This window comes from Epinephelus lanceolatus, chromosome 2 (genome assembly GCF_041903045.1).
Source record: "Epinephelus lanceolatus isolate andai-2023 chromosome 2, ASM4190304v1, whole genome shotgun sequence".
Lineage (NCBI taxonomy): Eukaryota > Metazoa > Chordata > Actinopteri > Perciformes > Serranidae > Epinephelus > Epinephelus lanceolatus.
This window is the reverse complement of record NC_135735.1, coordinates 50,597,501-50,617,222: the sequence shown is the minus strand read 5'-3', so window position 1 is coordinate 50,617,222 and position 19,722 is coordinate 50,597,501. Positions and strand designations below refer to the sequence as shown.

General features: G+C 41.1%; 1 protein-coding gene across 3 annotated transcripts in view; it reads right to left on the bottom strand.

Annotated features, from left to right (window-relative positions):
* serinc4 (serine incorporator 4) overlaps positions 1 to 19,722 on the bottom strand; it is a 100,296-nt gene that overhangs the window by 11,593 nt on the left and 68,981 nt on the right. For all 3 annotated transcript variants that reach the window (XR_013488191.1, XM_078162412.1, XM_078162411.1), the window contains exons 8-10: positions 13,057 to 13,183; positions 12,738 to 12,850; positions 10,789 to 10,942 (exon numbers count right to left, since the gene is read on the bottom strand). Coding sequence is in view for 2 of the 3 variants with exons in the window: in XM_078162412.1 (XP_078018538.1) it covers positions 10,789 to 10,942; positions 12,738 to 12,850; positions 13,057 to 13,183 (394 nt within the window). In the remaining variant the exon portion in view is untranslated. The remainder of the gene's footprint in view (positions 1 to 10,788; positions 10,943 to 12,737; positions 12,851 to 13,056; positions 13,184 to 19,722) is intronic.

The window sequence follows — 19,722 nt, the reverse complement described above, 5'->3', positions numbered from 1 at the left end:
GTATGAAACTTGGTAGGCTTATGTAACACTCCAGGACCTACAAAAAAGCCTCTTGGAGGCATACTGTAAACCCAACAGGAAGTCGGCCATTTTGAATTTACTGTGCAATTTTGATGCATTTTTGGTGATTTCCAGGGGTCATAAACGAACGAACTAGTCCTAGAGATTTCATCCGATCGACTTCAAACCTTGGTCTGTCTCACCCCAAGACCTTGAAGATGAAAAGTTATCAAAAGCTTGAGTTTTCGTCAATGCGTGTGACCGTGGGATGGCGTCAAAGTTAGGGGTCTCGCCACTAAACAGGAAGTAGTTTATAACTCCAGCATACATGGTCCAAACTTCACAGGATTGATGCCAGTCCCGTCCTGAACACATCTACATCTCAATAATTAGAGATAAACATAGCGCCCCCTACTGGCAACAGGAAATGTCATGTTTTAGACTTTAATGTACATCTCCTACAAAATTGACCACATCCATCTCAAACTTGGTGAAAAAAGTCATAAGACATTGATGACGCTTTATTGTGGAAACTGTGAGTTTTCGTCAAAGGGCATGGCCATGGTCTGGTGGCGAACTTTGATGTTTCGCCGTGATGATAAACTTTACTGTAACTTGAGTCCATGTGGGAATATCTTGCAAAAACTTCACACATATGATGACAGTCCAGCCCTGAACACATCTACAGAGGAATTTTGAATCACCGCCATAGCGCCACCTTCTGGCAACAGAAAGCTACTTTATACATTCTTTGATGTCCCGCTTCTAGCAGGTTAATCAGACCCACCTCAAACTTGCTGGTCTAAGTCCTTAGACCTTGATGACGCTTAAAAATAAAGCTTTTGAGTTTTCATCAAACGCTGTCACCGTGGCGCCGCCTTGTTCGCCATCAAACACGATGTTGTTTTGAAGGGACAAGGGATGCTTGAAAACTCACCAAACGTGGCATACACATCACAGGTCACAAGTCCTGTTGTCTGATGTGATTTTTGTGCTTTGATGCACCAAGATGGCTCAACAGCGCCCCCTAGAATATTTCAATTAAGCAGCCCCCAAAGCTGGTTTGACCTGCATGTATGAAACTTGGTGGGCACCTGTAACACTCTATCACGTACAAAAAAGCCTATTGGAGCCATGCTCCAAACCCAACAGGAAGTCCGCCATTTTGAATTTACTTGTGCCACTTTTGTGCCTTTTTGCCCATTTCCAGGGCTTGTAAATGAACAAACTTGTCCTACAGATTTAATCAGATTGGCTTCAAACTGGGTGTATGTAAGAGTGATTAGGTTGTGACCAAAAGTTATCACAGGATTTGCCCAATGTGGAACGGCGCGGCCGCTGCTGAGCGTTGAATCTTGAGGTCTCGCCATGAAAAACGAAATTGCTGTAGCTTTGGCATAAATGGTCCTGTCTCCACCAAACTTCACATGATTCATATTAGTCCTGCCCTGAACACATTCTCATTACCATATTGCCTGATAAACATAGCGCCACCTAGTGTCGAAAGGAAGTACTTCTTATCAGACACTTATCTTTGGATTAACCTGAAATTTCAATGCTGTGGTGTGTATTTGATGTACACAAACATGACATATCATTAGTGTCTATACGTGCTGCAGAGGGTTTAATTTTGAGGTCTTGCCATGAAACAGGAAATTGCTATATTGTTGCTGTAAATGTTCTGATCTCCATCAAACTTCAGATGATTCATATCAGTTCTGCCCTGAAAACATTTATATGGCCATATTTCCTGATACTCATAGACCCACCTAGTGGTGACAGGAAGTAGGTCTCAAACACTTATCTTTTGATTTATCTGAAAGTTAAATGCTGTGGTGTATATTTGATGTACAAAAACATGATGTATAATTACTGCGCTCTCCAACTCCCTCTAGTGGAAAGACGAAGTGATACAAAATGTGAAATATGTCATTCCAGCACTGTATCAGGGATATGCCAAGTCACTCCTGCATGCGATGTCTAACTTTGACAGAAATTAATTGATACGTCAGAAGACGTCCTGCCAGCCCCCCCGAGTTGCGTGAAGGTGCGAAGGCCCGTTCATTGCTGCTTGCAGCTTTAATTAGGGACCGAGGCAGAGGACTGCTCACAGAGCAGTCCTCGCCATAGGCGAGGACCCTCTTGTTTTTGCTGCGTGCGTTTATTAGGGACCAAGCCCAAAAGCAGTGGACTACTCACAGACCAGTCCTCGCCAAAGGCGAGGACCCCCCCTATACTTTTTGCTGCGTTTATTCTCACAGACCAGACACTATTGTTTTTGGTGTGTTTATTATTATTAGGGACCGAGCCCTAAGGCAGAGGACTGCTCACAGAGCAGTCCTCGCCAAAGGCGAGGACCCTCTTGTTTTTGTTGCGTGCGTTCATTAGTGACCGGGCCCAACAGCAGTGGACTACTCACAAAGCAGTCCTCGCCAAAGGCGAGGACCCTCCCTATAGTTTTTGCTGCGTTTATTCCTACAGACCAGTCCTCGCCGAAGGCGAGGACACTATTGTTTTTGCTCCGTTTATTCTTTATTATTAGGGACCGAGCCTACAGGCAGAGGACTGCTCACAGAGCAGTCCTCGCCAAAGGCGAGGACCCTGTTGTTTTTGGTGCGTTTATTATTAGGGACCGAGCCCTAAGGCAGAGGACTGCTCACAGAGCAGTCCTCACCGAAGGCGAGGACCCTCTTGTTTTTGCTGCGTGCGTTTATTAGTGACCGGGCCCAACAGCAGTGGACTACTCACAAAGCAGTCCTCGCCAAAGGCGAGGACCCTCCCTATAGTTTTTGCTGCGTTTATTCCTACAGACCAGTCCTCACCGAAGGCGAGGACACTATTGTTTTTGCTCCGTTTATTCTTTATTATTAGGGACCGAGCCTACAGGCAGAGGACTGCTCACAGAGCAGTCCTCGCCAAAGGCGAGGACCCTGTTGTTTTTGGTGCGTTTATTATTAGGGACCGAGCCTACAGGCAGAGGACTGCTCACAGAGCAGTACTCGCCAAAGGCGAGGACCCTATTGTTTTTGCTCCGTTTATTAGGGACCGAGCCTAGAGGCAGAGGACTGCTCAAGGACCCTCTTGTTTTTGCTGCGTGCATTTATTAGTGACCGGGCCCAACAGCAGTGGACTACTCACAAAGCAGTCCTCGCCAAAGGTGAGGACCCTCCCTATAGTTTTTGCTGCGTTTATTCCTACAGACTAGTCCTCACCGAAGGCGAGGACCCTATTGTTTTTGCTCCGTTTATTCTTTATTAGGGACCGAGCCCTAAGGCAGAGGACTGCTCACAGAGCAGTTCTCGCCAAAGGCGAGGACCCTATTGTTTTTGGTGTGTTTATTATTATTTCTTTCTTTCTTTCTTTCTTCCGCCGCCTCTTTGAACTGGAATTTGACCCCCTAAACATGCTCAAAAACTCACCAAAATTGGCACGCACATCAGAACCGGTGAAAAATTTTAGAAAATCATGACATTAACCCCTAAAATGCCAAAATGGGCTCTCTAGCGCCACCTAGGCACACAAAAATGGCCGCCACGGCCTGTAGGAACGTCATAGAAACATGAAACCAAAAGTGGCGTGTTCGTCTCATGAAGGCCTAAAAATCATGCGCTGACACTCCTGACCTAAATCCAACAGGAAGTGAGCTATTTGCCCTTTCAAAGTAAGATTTTGCCTTAAAACTGACTTTCATAAAAAATCTTCTTCTCATACAGCGCTTATCCAATCGGCTTCAAACTTGCACAGATGACAGATCAACTCGTTCTAATCAAAAGTTATTCGTAACTTTTCCATTACTCGCTTAGTTTGGATTTTATGGCCTCCATAAGGTGAGATGTCAGAAAAACGTCCTGACGATCTTCGAAAGCTGTCCCATAGGAAATGAATGGCAGCAGGGGGAAGAAAGACACCAATCTTAGGGCTTTTTCTAGCATTTACAGCATCTCCATACTTTGTGCTACAGACTCCATTCCAACTCTCAAATGTTGCCACAGGTCTCATCTATTCACTCATGTTTTCATCTTTTCCATATCTTTTACCGTTTTTGATCTGTGCCTCTCAAAGTACCATGAGCAAAAGTGGAGAAATTCTCAGTTTACAATGGGTGTGTATTGCACGGAATGCTGTGAGCTAGAGTGGAGAGGGCTCTAAAAATCGTCTAAAACTTTTGTATTTAACTCGCTGCCATGGCCACAATTTTCACTGTACAGACACAATTTATACCACAAAACGTAGGAAAATTTGTCCAGCTCACAGATATGTTGACATGGAATCTCTCACACGTACACATTTTTGCTGAGTGGCTCCAAAGCGAAGGGAGCGCTGATTTTTTTCTCATTCACTCCCATGTAAACTCAGAGGAGAAATTTCTGGAAACAGCTGGGGTGCAACACATTTTAAACTCGCTCCCCTGACCACATTTTTGACTCGAGAAATATAAAACGCGACACGTGCGTTCACGAGACGTGGCTGGCTCTCACCATCACTTTATTTTCATGATGGGACCAACGGTTTGGGTATGCGAAGAATTTGTTCGAGGAGTTAAATCTCCTCTAAAAGAGCTCTCTTCTCTGTGTTCTGTCTGTCTCTCTCTGCTCTTCTGCCAGGTGCACCTAGTTTATTACCATGGCAACCGCTGTGCCACACAAACTCACAGAAACATGATGTGTGTGTGTGTCTACATCTTACATGCAGACATGACAGGGGCACAATCTCCATTTTAACCCTTTAGTTGCCAGAGTTATTTCAGGAAAATATTCATTTCAACATTTCAAAAGGCTTTCGCATGAAAGTGGTGAGAGATAAAGGCATACTGTAAATGAGAAAACTATTCATCATAACCCAAAGTTTGTGATGGGAGTAAATTAACTCATCTAATTTGCATATCGTGGCGTCACTAGGCGGCGGCCATATTGGATTTCATAAATCTCAGTAAAACAGCATTTTGAACATGTTTACACAGTACATTTCTTTTGTTTTGTGCTGTTTTTGTCGTCTCATCCTCAAAATAAAGGAAGAGGAATCTGATGGGAGTAAATTAACTCATCTAATTTGCATATTGTGGAATCACTAGGCGGCGGCCATATTGGATTTCATAAATCTCATTAAAACATTCAAATATTCTAATCATTCAAACTTTATTTTATTAAAGGCAGCTATTCAGTGTGGTGTCAGCTTTTCAACAAACTTTCAAACATTCAAATCATTCAAACTTCATTGTATTCAAGGCAGCATTGCAGCGTGGCTTCAGCTCGCAGCATTCACACCCGCAATTTCTTCAGAAATTGCTTCTCTAGTTAGGGACCGAGCCTAGAGGCAGAGGACTGCTCACAGAGCAGTCCTCGCCAAAGGCGAGGACCCTCTTGTTTTTGCTGCGTGCGTTTATTAGGGACCAAGCCCAAAAGCAGTGGACTACTCACAGACCAGTCCTCGCCAAAGGCGAGGACCCCCCCCTATACTTTTTGCTGCATTTATTCTCACAGACCAGTCCTCGCCGAAGGCGAGCACACTATTGTTTTTGGTGTGTTTATTATTCTTTCTTTCTTTCTTTCTTTCTTTCTTTCTTTTCTTTCTTCCGCCGCCTCTTTGAACTGGAATTTGACCCCCTAAACATGCTCAAAAACTCACCAAAATTGGCACGCACATCAGAACCGGTGAAAAATTTTAGAAAATCATGACATTAACCCCTAAAGTGCCAAAATGGGCTCTCTAGCGCCACCTAGGCACACAAAAATAGCCACCACGGCCTGTAGGAACGTCGTAGAAATATAAAACTAAAAGTGGCGTGTTCGTCTCATGAAGACCTAAAAATCGCGCGTTGACACCCCTGAACTAAATCCAACAGGAAGTGAGCTATTTGCCCTTTCAAAGTAAGATTTTGCCTTAAAACTGCCTTTCCTAAAAAATCTTCTTCTCATACACTGCTTATCCAGTCGGCTTCAAACTTGCACAGATGACAGATCAACTCGTTCTAATCAAAAGTTATTCGTAACTTTTCCATTACTCGCTTAGTTTGGATTTTATGGCCTCCATAAGGTGAGATGTCAGAAAAACGTCCTGGCGATCTTTGAAAGCTGTCCCATAGGAAATGAATGGCAGCAGGGGGGAGAAAGACCCCAATCTTAGGGCTTTTTCTAGCATTTACAGCGTCTCCATACTTTGTGCTACAGACTCCATTCCAACTCTCAAATGTTGCCACAGGTCTCATCTATTCACTCATGTTTTCATCTTTTTCATATCTTTTACCATTTTTGATCTGTGCCTCTCAAAGTACCATGAGCAAAAGTGGAGAAATTCTCAGTTTACAATGGGTGTGTATTGCACGGAATGCTGTGAGCTAGAGTGGAGAGGGCTCTAAAAATCGTCTAAAACTTTTGTCTTTAACTCGCTGCCATGGCCACAATTTTCACTGTACAGACACAATTTATACCACAAAACGTAGGAAAATTTGTCCTGCTCACAGATATGTTGACATGGAATCTCTCACACGTACACATTTTTGCTGAGTGGCTCCAAAGCGAAGGGAGCGCTGATTTTTTTCTCATTCACTCCCATGTAAACTCAGAGGAGAAATTTCTGGAAACAGCTGGGGTGCAACACATTTTAAACTCGCTCCCCTGACCACATTTTTGACTCGAGAAATATAAAACGCGACACGTGTGTTCACGAGACGTGGCTGTCTCTCAAAATCACTTTATTTTCTTGCTTGGACCAACGGTTTGGGTATACGAAGCATTTGTTCGAGGAGTTAAAACCCATTATAAACAGCCTTTGGTGATCTGCTCTCCTGAGGTGTCTGTGTCTGCCTCAGGTGCAGGCAAGTCATTAATCGCCATGACAACGGCTGCACACACAGACACAGCCACAGGGCTCTCTGGTCTGTGTGTCTCACAATCTTTAAAGGACAGATTACAGCAGCAGAATCTTCATTTCAAACAGCAAATACACATTATTAACCCCTAAAGTGCCAAAATGGGCTCTCTAGCGCCACATAGGTGCACTAAACTGGCCACTGCAGCCCGTCGGAATGTCGTATCAAGATCAAACCAAAACTGGTGTGTTTGACTTACAAATCACGCATTGACACCCATGATCTAATTCCAACAGGAAGTGAGCTACTTGTCCTTTCAAAGTAAGATTTACCCTCAAACGTGCTCTTAAAAAAAACACATCTCCTCCTACACCATTTATTTTATCGGCTTTAAAGACGCACACATGCCAGCTCAACTGCTGCTAAACAGATCTTCTGTATAACTTTATCTCTCTCACCATCACATTATTTTGATGATTGGACCAACAATTTGGGAATGGGAACAATTTCTTCGAGGAGTTAAATCTCCACTAAAACAGGTCTCTTCTCTGTGTTCTGTCTGTCTGTCTCTGCTCTTCTGCCAGGTGCACCTACTTCATTACCATGGCAACCGCTGTCACACACAAACTCACATCTTACATGCAGACATGACAGGGGCACAATCTCCATTTTAACCCTTTAGTTGCCAGAGGTATTTGAGGAAAATATTCCATTTTCATTTCAACATTTCAAAAGACTGTGGCTTGAAAGTGGTGAGAGATAAAGGCATACTGTAAATGAGAAAACTATTCATCATGACCCAAAGTTTGTGATGGGAGTAAATTAACTCATCAAATTTGCATATTGTGGTGTCATTAGGCGGCGGCCATATTGGATTTCATAAATCTCAGTAAAAGAACATTTTGAACATATTTACACAGTACATTTCTTTTGTTTTGTGCTGTTTTTCTCATCTCATCCTCAAAATTAAGGAAGAGGAATCTGATGGGAGTAAATTCGCTCATCTAATTTGCATATTGTGACATTGCTTCTACATACCTACAGCTACAGAAAGCATTCAAACATCAAAACGTTCAGCTCTGTAAGGATTTTTTGATGTTTGTGGCAATGTGTTTGATATTTCTAAATAACTGACAATGGCGACATAAGCTGGAGGCCAAAACGGGCGTGAGTGCGAGGTCCCGCCCAACGCTGCTTGCAGCTTTAATTATTATTATTATTCTTCCTCCAAATGAATTGCCTTTTTGGGAGGCTTAACATACCCGAAAACTCATGAAACTTTGCACACATCTCAGATCTGGTGAAAAAGTTGATATTTTAAGGGTGTCGTGCGTGGGTTCCAAAAAATGGCTCAGTAGCGCCCCCTACAAAACTTTGAGGAAACAGCCCCTGAAGCCAGTTTAACCTACGTGTATGAAACTTGGCAGGCTTATGTAACACCCCAGGACCTACAAAAAAGCCTCTTGGAGGCATGCTGTAAACCCAACAGGAAGTCGGCCATTTTTAATTTACTGTGCGATTTTGATGCATTTTTGGCCATTTCCAGGGGTCATAAATGAACGAACTAGTCCTAGAGATTTCATCCGATTGACTTCAAACCTTGGTCTGTCTCACCCCAAGACCTTAAAGATGAAAAGTTATCAAAAGCTTGAGTTTTCGTCAATGCGTGTGACCGTGGGATGGCGTCAACATTAGGGGTCTCGCCACTAAACAGGAAGTAGTTTATAACTCCAGCATACATGGTCCAATCTTGCCCAAACTTCACAGGATTGATGCCAGTCCCGTCCTGAACACATCTACATCTCAATAATTAGAGATAAACATAGCGCCCCCTACTGGCAACAGGAAATGTCATGTTTTAGACTTTAATGTACATCTCCTACAGAATTGACCACATCCATCTCAAACTTGGTGAAAAAAGTCATAAGACGTTGATGACACTTTATTGTGGAAACTGTGAGTTTTCGTCGAAGAGCGTGGCCATGGTCTGGCGGCGAACTTTGATGTTTCGCCGTGATGATAAACGTTGCTGTAACTTGACTCCACGTGGGAATATCTTGCCAAAACTTCACACATATGATGACAGTCCAGCCCTGAACACATCTACAGAGGAATTTTGAATCACCGCCATAGCGCCACCTAATGGCAACAGAAAGTTACTTTATACATTCTTTGATGTCCCGCTTCTAGCAGGTTAATCAGACCCACCTCAAACTTGCTGGTCTAAGTCCTTAGACCTTGATGATGCTTAAAAATGAAGCTTTTGAGTTTTCATCAAACGGTGTCACTGTGGCGCCGCCTTGTTCACCATCAAACACAATGTTGTTTTGAAGGGACAAGGGATGCTTGAAAACTCACCAAACCTGGCATACACATCATAGGTTGCAAGTCCTGTTGTCTGATGTGATTTTTGTGCTATGATGCACCAAGATGGCTCAACAGCGCCCCCTAGAATATTTCAATTAAGCAGCCCCCAAAGCTGGTTTGACCTGCATGTATGAAACTTGTTAGGCACCTGTAACACTCTATTACGTACAAAAAAGTCTCTTGGAGCCATGCTCCAAACACAACAGGAAGTCCACCATTTTGAAGTTACTTGTGCCACTTTTGTGCCTTTTTGCCCATTTCCAGGGCTTGTAAATTAACGAACTTGTCCTACAGATTTAATCAGATTGGCTCCAAACTTGGTGTATGTAAGTGTGACTATGTTGTGACCAAAAGTTATCACAGGATTTGACCAATATTGAATGGCGTGCCCGCTGCCGAGCGTTGAATCTTGAGGTCTCGCCATGAAAAACGAAATTGCTGTAGCCTTGGCATAAATGGTCCATTCTCCACCAAACTTCACATGATTCATATTAGTCCCGCCCTGAACACATTCTCATTACCATATTTTCTGATAATCATTGTGACACCTAGTGTCGAAAGGAAGTACTTCTTATCAGACACTTATCTTTGGATTCACCTGAAATTTCAGTGCTGTGGTCTATATTTGATGTACACAAACGTGACATATCATTAGTGTCTACGCGCGCTGCAGAGGGTTTACTTTTGATGTCTCGCCATGAAACAGGAAATTGCTATAAATTTGGAGTAAATGGTCCGTTGTCCACCAAACTTGACATGATTCATATTTGTCCCACCCTGAACACATTTATATGATCATATTTCCTGATACTCATAGTGCTACCTAGTGGTGACAGGAAGTAGGTCTCAAACACTTATCTTTTGATTTATCTGAAAGTTAAATGCTGTGGTGTATATTTGATGTACAAAAACATGATGTATCATTACTGCGCTCTCCAACTCCCTCTAGTGGAAAGACGAAGTGATACAAAATGTGAAATATGTCATTCCAGCACTGTATCAAGGATATGCAAAGTCACTCCTCCTAACTTTGACAGAAATGAATTGACACGTCAGTGAGTTGCGTGAAGGTGCGAGGGCCCGTTCATCGCTACTTGCAGCTTTAATTATTATTATTATTATATTATTATTATTGTTATTGTTATTTATTGCCGATTCTTGTATTTTTGTACTTATTTGCATGCCTAGTTATTTAAGTTTTTTAAGTTTAATTTTGAAATCTTTAATCTGACTCTTTCTCCTTGACTGCTGTAACACTGGAATTTCTCAATTATGGGATCAATAAAGGTGTATCTTACCTTATCTCTTATCTTAAGTACCATAACTGTGGAAACTCTACATGACAAAAGAAAAAGAGCCCTGTTGCTAGGCTCTGAGGACAACAGAGAGCAACTTCTGAGACAGCGGGGCTCACAGTAATAAAATAAGGTCAAATTTTATTTATCCCCAGAGAAACTGCTAAAATGCAAATGACAAAATGATCTACTTGCAAAAATATAAAAAATACATAATCCTCCACCTCTTCTGATCCCCTCTCCTCCGTAAGAATTTTATAAAGTCCTTTAGAAATCATAAGAATCTCAATAAGAACAAGCACTGTGTCGTTAACTAACCTGAACCAGTTAGTGAGGGTCATCATGACATAAAGCGAGGCCAAGAAAAAGACAAAATGGAAGAAGAAGTAGCTGTAGGCCACTCTCTGCGTCTCGTTGTGAATGACCTTCTGACAGCCTTTGTTCTCGTCATCCATCACAAACTCATCCTCACCTGAAAAGGACAAATTTATAAACAAAGCTGAGGCCTGCTTTCAAATTCAAACAGCACTGATTTTATAGTGGTTCAGTTTGGTCAATCTGCACACTGTGTTACCTTGTCATTTTCATTTTCCAGTTCATTTGTTCACAATTTAATTTAGTTTCTGGTTATAAGTAAGGAGCGGATTATTACTTGGCTGTTTAATTGAGTTGTTAAATCTATATTGGTGTTTTATTTTTTGAAACATAATGACACCACATCCTGTTAGGTCATTTCCTGTTCAGTTACTTCCTGTTTACCTAGTCCCGCCAATGAGAAACGTGCTTCATGCTCCTAGAGCAATCCATTGCAGTCCTCTGATACATATCATAGAGGCAATGGTGTAAGTTGATTTTTATGATTTTAGAAATGTTAAAAAGTATATATCAGATGCTATTTGCAAAAAATTAAAATTGAGAAGTTAGTTAAAAACATGTTTATTTACATTTATGTACAATGCAATGTTAAGTTAAAAAAAAGGATACTTAATACTTTTGTATTGTTTTTATTTGCAGTTTTCAACAGTTGTCACTGAAGAACAGTAACAGTAAATGGTCAAACTTATTTCAGACTCTGTCTTTATTGGCACTGATTTACCTTGGTGTTTAGTCAAAGTTTCCATACACCCTGCATGAGAACACTACACACACACACTGCAATGATCAAAGCCAAATGTGGACTTTCACTTAAGTCACAAACCTACAATTTTATCTGTCCATACACACCAGTTCTGATGCTGACTTTAAAAACACAATATTTAAAGTACATTTAAATGTCCATCCGTCTTTTATTACACATTATGTTTGTAGGTGTCAGTTTCTTTTATAATATTTTTTGGAATATACAGTACACATCACATTTATGAAAAAGAATGTGCTACTCCCAAACTCAAACTATCTGATGTCCACTAGATGCTGGCTCAAAGAAATCTCTGTGACCAAAAGCCTTTATTTTTTTCTAACCATGTGCAGCAACTAATTTCCGTTTTTGTAATGCATCTTGGTTATTTTAAAAAATTAGATAAAATGTTGTGTTATTAAAGGTAGCCTTGGTAAATGGACTTCCAACCACTCAAATTGCTTTACACTACATGTGACATTCATGAATACTCTGACATGCAGAGCGGAGGAGCCAAGAATCAAACCACCGATCTTCTGTTGATGGGACAGCCTGCTCTCCTCCTCCTCCTCTGCCAGTTTAAACAAGCAAATGTGGAATTTACTTTAAGTGTTTCTTACTAAAATACAGTGTACATATCCTTAATGTGTATATATTTAAAATCATGAATTGTTTACATGCATCTTTGCCAGCTAGCAGTTTTGCCAGCTGCAAATGTTGTCCGAGTGTTTATTTTTATTTTTTTTTTTTTTGGACCTAATCACTGCAAACAGTGGCCTTTAGGCACCTACAGAAAGTTACATCACAGTCAATAGGTACATGTCTTTGTCCAGTTAAAGAGTAAACCTTTATGAATTTTTTGATGTCTGTGTTCCTTCTGCTCTTGTTTGTTTGAACTGCAGACAGATTAGATTCAGCACCACTCTTTGCGAAGCAGGCAAGGTACCGGAAAATAAAATGGAAATTAAAACAGACTTAAAATTTCCTTATGCTTTGTGTAACCAACTACCAGCTGAATGCAGAGCTTTGCTGATCCTGGACCTCCTGCTTATCTTCCTTCTATCTTAATATTAGAGAATGTGTGGTTTATTGATGTAAAAACACAATACAAGGCATATTGAAGTGTGATGTCAACTGCATTAGTACAGACCTTCCTCTTCCTCAGGGCAGCAGAAGCAGCAGGTGGCTTTCTGGAACTCGTAACGGTAAACTTTGATCATCCAAAACGGACCAAACACCTCTGCCAGGTAGGAAGCTTCATTACTGAGGGGAAAATGAGATTAGAAAACACAAATAATTCCTCCTTTCAGACATGTAAAAGTACAAGTATTTTTGTCATTGCACCAATTCATGAAAGTGATGTTTCTGTAATATATTTTTAAAGTGCACTGTTATGCTATAATGACATTTTATTCAGTACAGTACTCATTTACATGAACATTGTGTTGAAAGAGAAAGAGTCTAGTCACCATGCAAAGAGGACACAGCAGTACATGATGGCAGCTCCAATTATGGCCACAGCATTGCCTTCTTTCTGGATGCCATCTTGTCCCACACTGGGGTAACAGACGGTCATGTTCATGCCCTGATACACCACTGACATGGAGAACACCACAGCACATTACTTTTCATCACAGTATCATTTTGGTTCATCTCTATCAGTCCATGGAAAACATTTAGTGGCTTTTAGTGTTGCATTCCAAAGTTAAACCAGCAGAACAGATACACAGTCCATATTACTGTGGACCAGATCAGTATGATAATACAAGTTATACTTCAATGACTCTGGAAAAGCTGCAGATTGAATAAGATAGCATGTCACTCTTTACCAAGAAAGAAAACAAGAGCACAAAATCAAGTTCAAAGTGGAGCAGAGCAAATGTGCAGATGAAAGTGATCCACAAAAATATGGACTGAATTGATGCACACATTATTATTATTATGTTTTCTTTAGTGTAAAAACACTTGAAAATAAGAATCATTGTGTTTTCTTTACCTTGGAATTTATATCTACATAGGGAGCTTGTCCTAGCCCAGAACAGAAAAACACTGGCTCTAGATAGGGACATTCATGTTTTCGCGTCAGCCTTTATTATCACTAGATCAGTTTGTTTTGAAGAGGAAGCGACCTCTGCAGATAATTCAGCTTTCGGTAAAAACCTCCTGAACATTTGGATCTTAAGTTATCTTAGAAAAAAGGTGAACATAGATAAGCAGGTGCTAAACTAGTGGCTCAGCTCCAACATGCCAAACAGCACCAAAGAAATGTGAAACTGTTTTATTCAGTGTTTAATCACCTGGTTAGTTTGTTTTGGAGAGGGAGAGACCTCTGCGGATAATTCAGCTCCAGGTAAAAACCTCCTGAATGTCTGGATCTTTAAATATCAGAGAAAAAAAGGCAAGCCCAGATTAGCAGATGCTAGACTAGCAGCTTGTCTCTGACACAAAAAACAGTGTCGGAGAAACATTGATTTGTAATGTGAAACTGCTTTATTCAATGTTTTTACCAGTTCAAATCACTGGGTTGTTTGTTTTGGAGAATATGAGAAAATTCGGCTCACAGTAAAAACCTCCTACACCTCATGGAAATAAGCTGAGCATACATTAAGTTACCGGAGAAAATAGGTGAACACACATTTGCAGGTGCTGGGCAAGTGGGCCACCTGCGATATGCAAAGCAGCATCGGAGAAACACTGATTGGCAAAGTGTAACTGTTTTATTTACTGTTTCTACCGGTTTTAATCACCAGGTCCATTTGTTTTGGAGAGGAATAGAGATCTCTGCAGATGATTCAGCTCATGGTGAAAACCTCTTGAGCATCTGGATCTTAAACTATCAGAAAAAATAGGTGAGCACAGATTAGCACTTGTTAAACAAGTCAAACATGCCAAACACCATTAGAGAAATGCAGAATTTTTATCTACGAAACTGCTTTACTCAGTGTTTTTATCTGTTTTGATCACTTGGTCCATTTGTTCTGGAGAGGAAGAGACATCTGTGGATAATTTGTCTCCTAGTACAAAATCTGAACACTAAATAAACAATAAACACTAAAGGAATTCTAACCGGGAGAAGTGTCAGCTGGTTACAATCTACAATCTTCACCACAAGATGCCACTAAATCCCCCTAATCTAACACACTCGACCTTTAAAGCTTTGAGGTTCTTAAACTAAGAATGAAAGATAAATGTAATTATATTCGATTCATTCGTTGGAGCTCATGGTCAGTATCTTAACCTCTAAGTTACAGCGCCCCCCAGAATACAACATTTATATTGTGAAATCTAAATTTAAGTCTCCTCTAGCAATAATCTTATTTACTGGACCCACATCAGGAACCAAATGTGCAGCTGGTTTTATACATTTCATTCTTTTAATTTGTGTTTTGCTTTTTTTCATAACCAGCAGCACCACAGAGAAAAGGTGCCACGAATGTCACTTTCCTTATTTTCATGTTCTTTCTACTATGTTTCATTTCCTGGGAAATTCCTTTCTTGTAAAACATTGGTTTCAGCTGCACTTTCTCCCTATAGACTCACCCCCTGGACACTTTCTGTGATGAACACAGAGAACTCACAAGTATGTACTGTATGCTCACACATGTGCATGCATGTGCACAAGCTGCAACTCCCCCCCTCCCCCTGACACACACACACAAAAATGTATTCACACAGATATCCAGCCACACCTCCAAAGGGTTATTTCAGCTGGCTGTGGATTCCTGAAAGGTTTTGTGTTTGTGTGTTGTGGGGGGAAAGGAACCTGAACTCCGTGAAAACACAGGCCAATTACAGGACTTGGAGTGTATAATACACACACACACACACACACACACACACACACACACACACACACAGAACATGTCCTGCACTTTGAGTTGTCTTTGCACTGCAAACTAATTTCTTTCTCTCAGAAACATGAGGATTACTGTGTGTGTCATGGTGAGGTCATAGAGGAGAATAAGTCTTCTGGGGACACACTAGGCAAACAAGGACCAAAGAAGACAGTAATGAGGATAGATACGTGTCCAGCGTGTGCGGGCGCACACATAGACAGGTAAAGAACCCTGAATTAAAGCAGCATACCAACAGTAGATAAATGTTAAATATTACAGAGCAGAAGAGTGTGCTTACTTGTGTTTAGTTAGAGTGTGTGTGTGTGTGTGTGTGTGTGTGTGTGTGTGTGTGTGTGTGTGTGTGTGCATGCGTGTGTGTGTGTGTGTGTGTGTGGTTCACGGTCTGCTGTGGTGAAAAAGTGATTTTATAACAGACTCTGAGTGCATATTTTCTCAACAAGTTGCTACAATGTCCTGTGCTGCTCCGGGACTCAAACATGCACCTACTGCACACACTTGTACAGTACACCTCTGTGGAGAGCAGCATGTTATATAACGTTCAAGATTTTTGTCATATGGAACACTGTTAATTTATCATAATGATCTGTTCTGTATGATATCTATTGCATGTCTGTCCGTCCTGGAAGAGGGATCCCTCCTCAGTTGCTCTTCCTGAGGTTTCTACCATTTTTTCCCCCGTTAAAGGGGTTTTTTGGGGAGTTTTTCCTTATCCGCTGTGAGGGTCCTAAGGACAGAGGGATGTTGTATGCTGTAAAGCCCTGTGAGGCAAATTGTTATTTGTGATATTGAGCTTATAAATAAAGTTGATTGATTGATTGATTGATTGACTTAATAGCCCCAGAATGGACCATTAAAGGAATCCTCCAGCAAAATGTGATTTGACCACAGAACACTCACCACTTGTAAACTTATAAGGTGGCTCAGCAGTAACAGCAACTTTAGTAACTTGGATTCACAGCATTTCTTTTGCATTCCTATCAGTTATATAGTTTGTTGCTGGTTTAAGTCACTTTCAGTGTAAAGGAATTAGTGGCAATTAGTGTGGTTTGCAAACCACACCTGAGGCAGAATCCACATGTTGCATATACAAGGTTTTGCTTAGTATACTTGATGGAATACAGCTTAATCAGGGGTGTCAAATGTACAGCCCGCAGGCCAGAACCGGCTCGTGTGTGAAAATTATAGAGGTCATGAATTCCTTCTTTTTTCAATAAAATGCACTGCTATTCCTTATTTGTCCACTAGGGGTCGAACTTTCCTAATAGAAGTACTAAGCCCTAAACTGGATACCTGTTGTGGATCTGTGAGTCACATGACAACACAGTCAAGTGTTGACATTACATGCAGGAGCCTCCGGTGGAAAATGTCTTGTGGACAGAGTGTGTCAGATTTTCCAAGAAAAATGGACCAGTCCGAATATATTCACAGAGGAAAATGGGAAGCCAGTGTGCTTGGTGTGTTAGTAGCACCTTTCAGTGCTAAAGGAATATAATATTCAATGACACTATCAGACTAATCATAGCAAAAAATACAAGAACTTGCGAGGATAACTGAGAAAAGAGAAGATAAATGAACTGCTGGCAGGTTTTGAGGAAACAGCAGTCTGTTTTTAGTTGTCACGGAGAGATCAGTGATGCAGCTGTAAAAGCTAGCTAACTTATTGCTAATGACATAGCATCGGCATCAAAGCCGTAATCTGAGGGAGAGTTTGTGAAGACATGCATGCTGAAGGCGGCAGAAATCGTATGCCCCAACAAACACCAGGCTTTTGCCAAAATCAGTCCGACAAGAAAACCAGTGGCATAAAGGATTTCAGATCTTTGGACAGATTTGGGAGATTTGGACAGTCAAATTAAGGACAAAGTTATGTCATTTGTTGCATTCTCTGTTGCAGTTGACGAGAGCATGGAAGTTACTGATGTTGCTCAACTGGCCATATTCATTTGTGGTGTTGATGAGAGCTTGACTGTCACCGAGGAGTTCTTTGAGCTAGTGTCGATGACACCACAACAGCGAATTACATTTTTAACTCTTTTGTTGTAGCACTGGACAGGGTCTGGATGGACTGGCCCCGCGCTGTCAGCCTGGCTATGGATGGTGCGCCATCAATGATAAGTAAAAAAGCAGGTGTTGTGACAAAATTCAGAGAGCAAGTACAGGCTGCAAATGGAGGGCACAGTTTATGGACTTTTTACTGTATTTTGCACTAGGAAGCATTGTTTTGCAAGTCATGGAAGTGGTTGTCCGATCTGTTAATTTCCATCAAGCCAGAGGTCTGAACCATTGTCAGTTTGACAGCCTTCTTCCTGATAAACACATTACCCATGGCCTGCCGTACCACAGCGAAGTATGATGGTTAAGCCGAGGAGCCGTGCTGATGCATTTCTTTGATTTACGAGAGGAAATTGGACAATGGAGCGAAAAGGCAAACCAGTGCCTTAACAAAGTTGTCATACTGTATTATGACAGCATATGTGATTTTCAGTTGAAGCTGGCTTTGTGGGGGGGTTTAGCTGTCAAATGTTGACCCTGCTCATCAAGATTGCAGGACTGCTACAGGAGTTTCAGCAGCAGTTTTCTGATCTGCCCATGGACATCCAACTTGAGGTACTTGACTTGCAGTGTGATTCAGATTTGAAGAACAGATAGCCCTGGCTGCAAAGGTTTTGTGCATGTTTGGGATCACTTACCTGTGTGAACAACTTTTCTCTGTGATGAGCATCAATAAAACAAAACTGCATTCCAGGCTCACACACAAGCACTTGACTTACATTCTGAAAGTGGTAACAGCTCACGATTTGACAACATATATTGATGCACTTGTGAAGACTAAGAGATGCCAGATCTCAGGAGCGAGTTCAACAGTGAGTAGCCTGCTTCATGTAAAATGCTGCTTCAGAGGCTTTTCCAGCCTGACCAAAATACAGTGAAAACTTATTGTTGTCATATTTAAAGATATTTAACACTGTGCAAAATGTTGTCAATTTGCAGCTTTAGTTCAAAGAATCTATTAATAAGGTACTACCTTTTGATCTGTAAGGCAGGAGATAACTCAACCTACTTCTTCAACAGCTTCCACTTTAGTTTGGTGTGGTGAAGGGTGCACAAATGTATGTAAAAGTGCACATGAAATGACTGTGAGTAGTGGACTGACTGGATGTAGAAAAACGGAGACACAGTTAAAATTGCACATTTTTTCTTAAGGAATCTCAGGCTGTTCATTATCTGTTTTGTAAATACCATGTTCATTAATTGTTAATGTTTTCAGAATGTTTTTGCACTTATGTTTTGTGCATTTTTAGATCCACTGTGATCTGTAAATTGTAATGCACATGTAGACTAATAGTGAAAAATAGACTGACGAAATGTGGAAAAACTGAGATATATTGTTGAAATTGCAGTTATTTTTCTGAAGACATCTCAGGCTGCTTATCATCTGTTTTGTAAATGGATTGCTCATTAATTGGCCTCTAGTTTCGCAGACCGGGCAAGGCAGAGGTGCAGCGCACTTGCGCTTCGCCAATTGGGTGTGGCCAGGCAGATTTTGCAAGTCTGCAGTTAGCTTGTTTGCTATATTGCGTGAATGCAGCTGTCCCACTGAACATCCCGCTGAGCCCCATTCAAACCTTAAAACTTTATATAAAAAAAAAGGACTTATCAAGTTTTCGTATTGAACAGCCAAATGTGATCCAACTGACATAATTCCGAGTCAGATACAGCCCTAATAATTACGCTACATTATTGATTAGAGTAGAAGACAACTTTTAGTTTGGCATGTGAGTATGCAAATTAGACAGGCAGTCTTTGAACATGACCAAACCCTTTACTCAAAACCAGACCTGTGCTGTGGCTGCATTACAAATAAGTCCATCTTCCGTGACTACATTTGTCTCTTCTCTGTTTTATGATTGTTGATTGTTGTAAAATGGCAGCTATAGACAGCCCAGTCAACAGAAGAAAATGTTGACATTGTACATCTCTGTAAAACATGGATACATTAGATTTGTACATTTCATACATACCATATCAATGTTTCTAAAGTGAAATAACAGCTGCATTTGACATTGTGAGGTGTTGTGACACCCAGGCAAGATGGCTGCCAAGCTGCAGACCACTGCAGAGCAGCATTCGAGGGCAACAAACAATAAATCTCAGTATCTAAACATAACCACATGTGAACCCAGACACTGTTGAAACATAAAGAAATGTGATGTTTCAACACAATCTTACACAATAGCATGCAAATGTTACATATTTGTTGTTTATAGAAACGTAAAA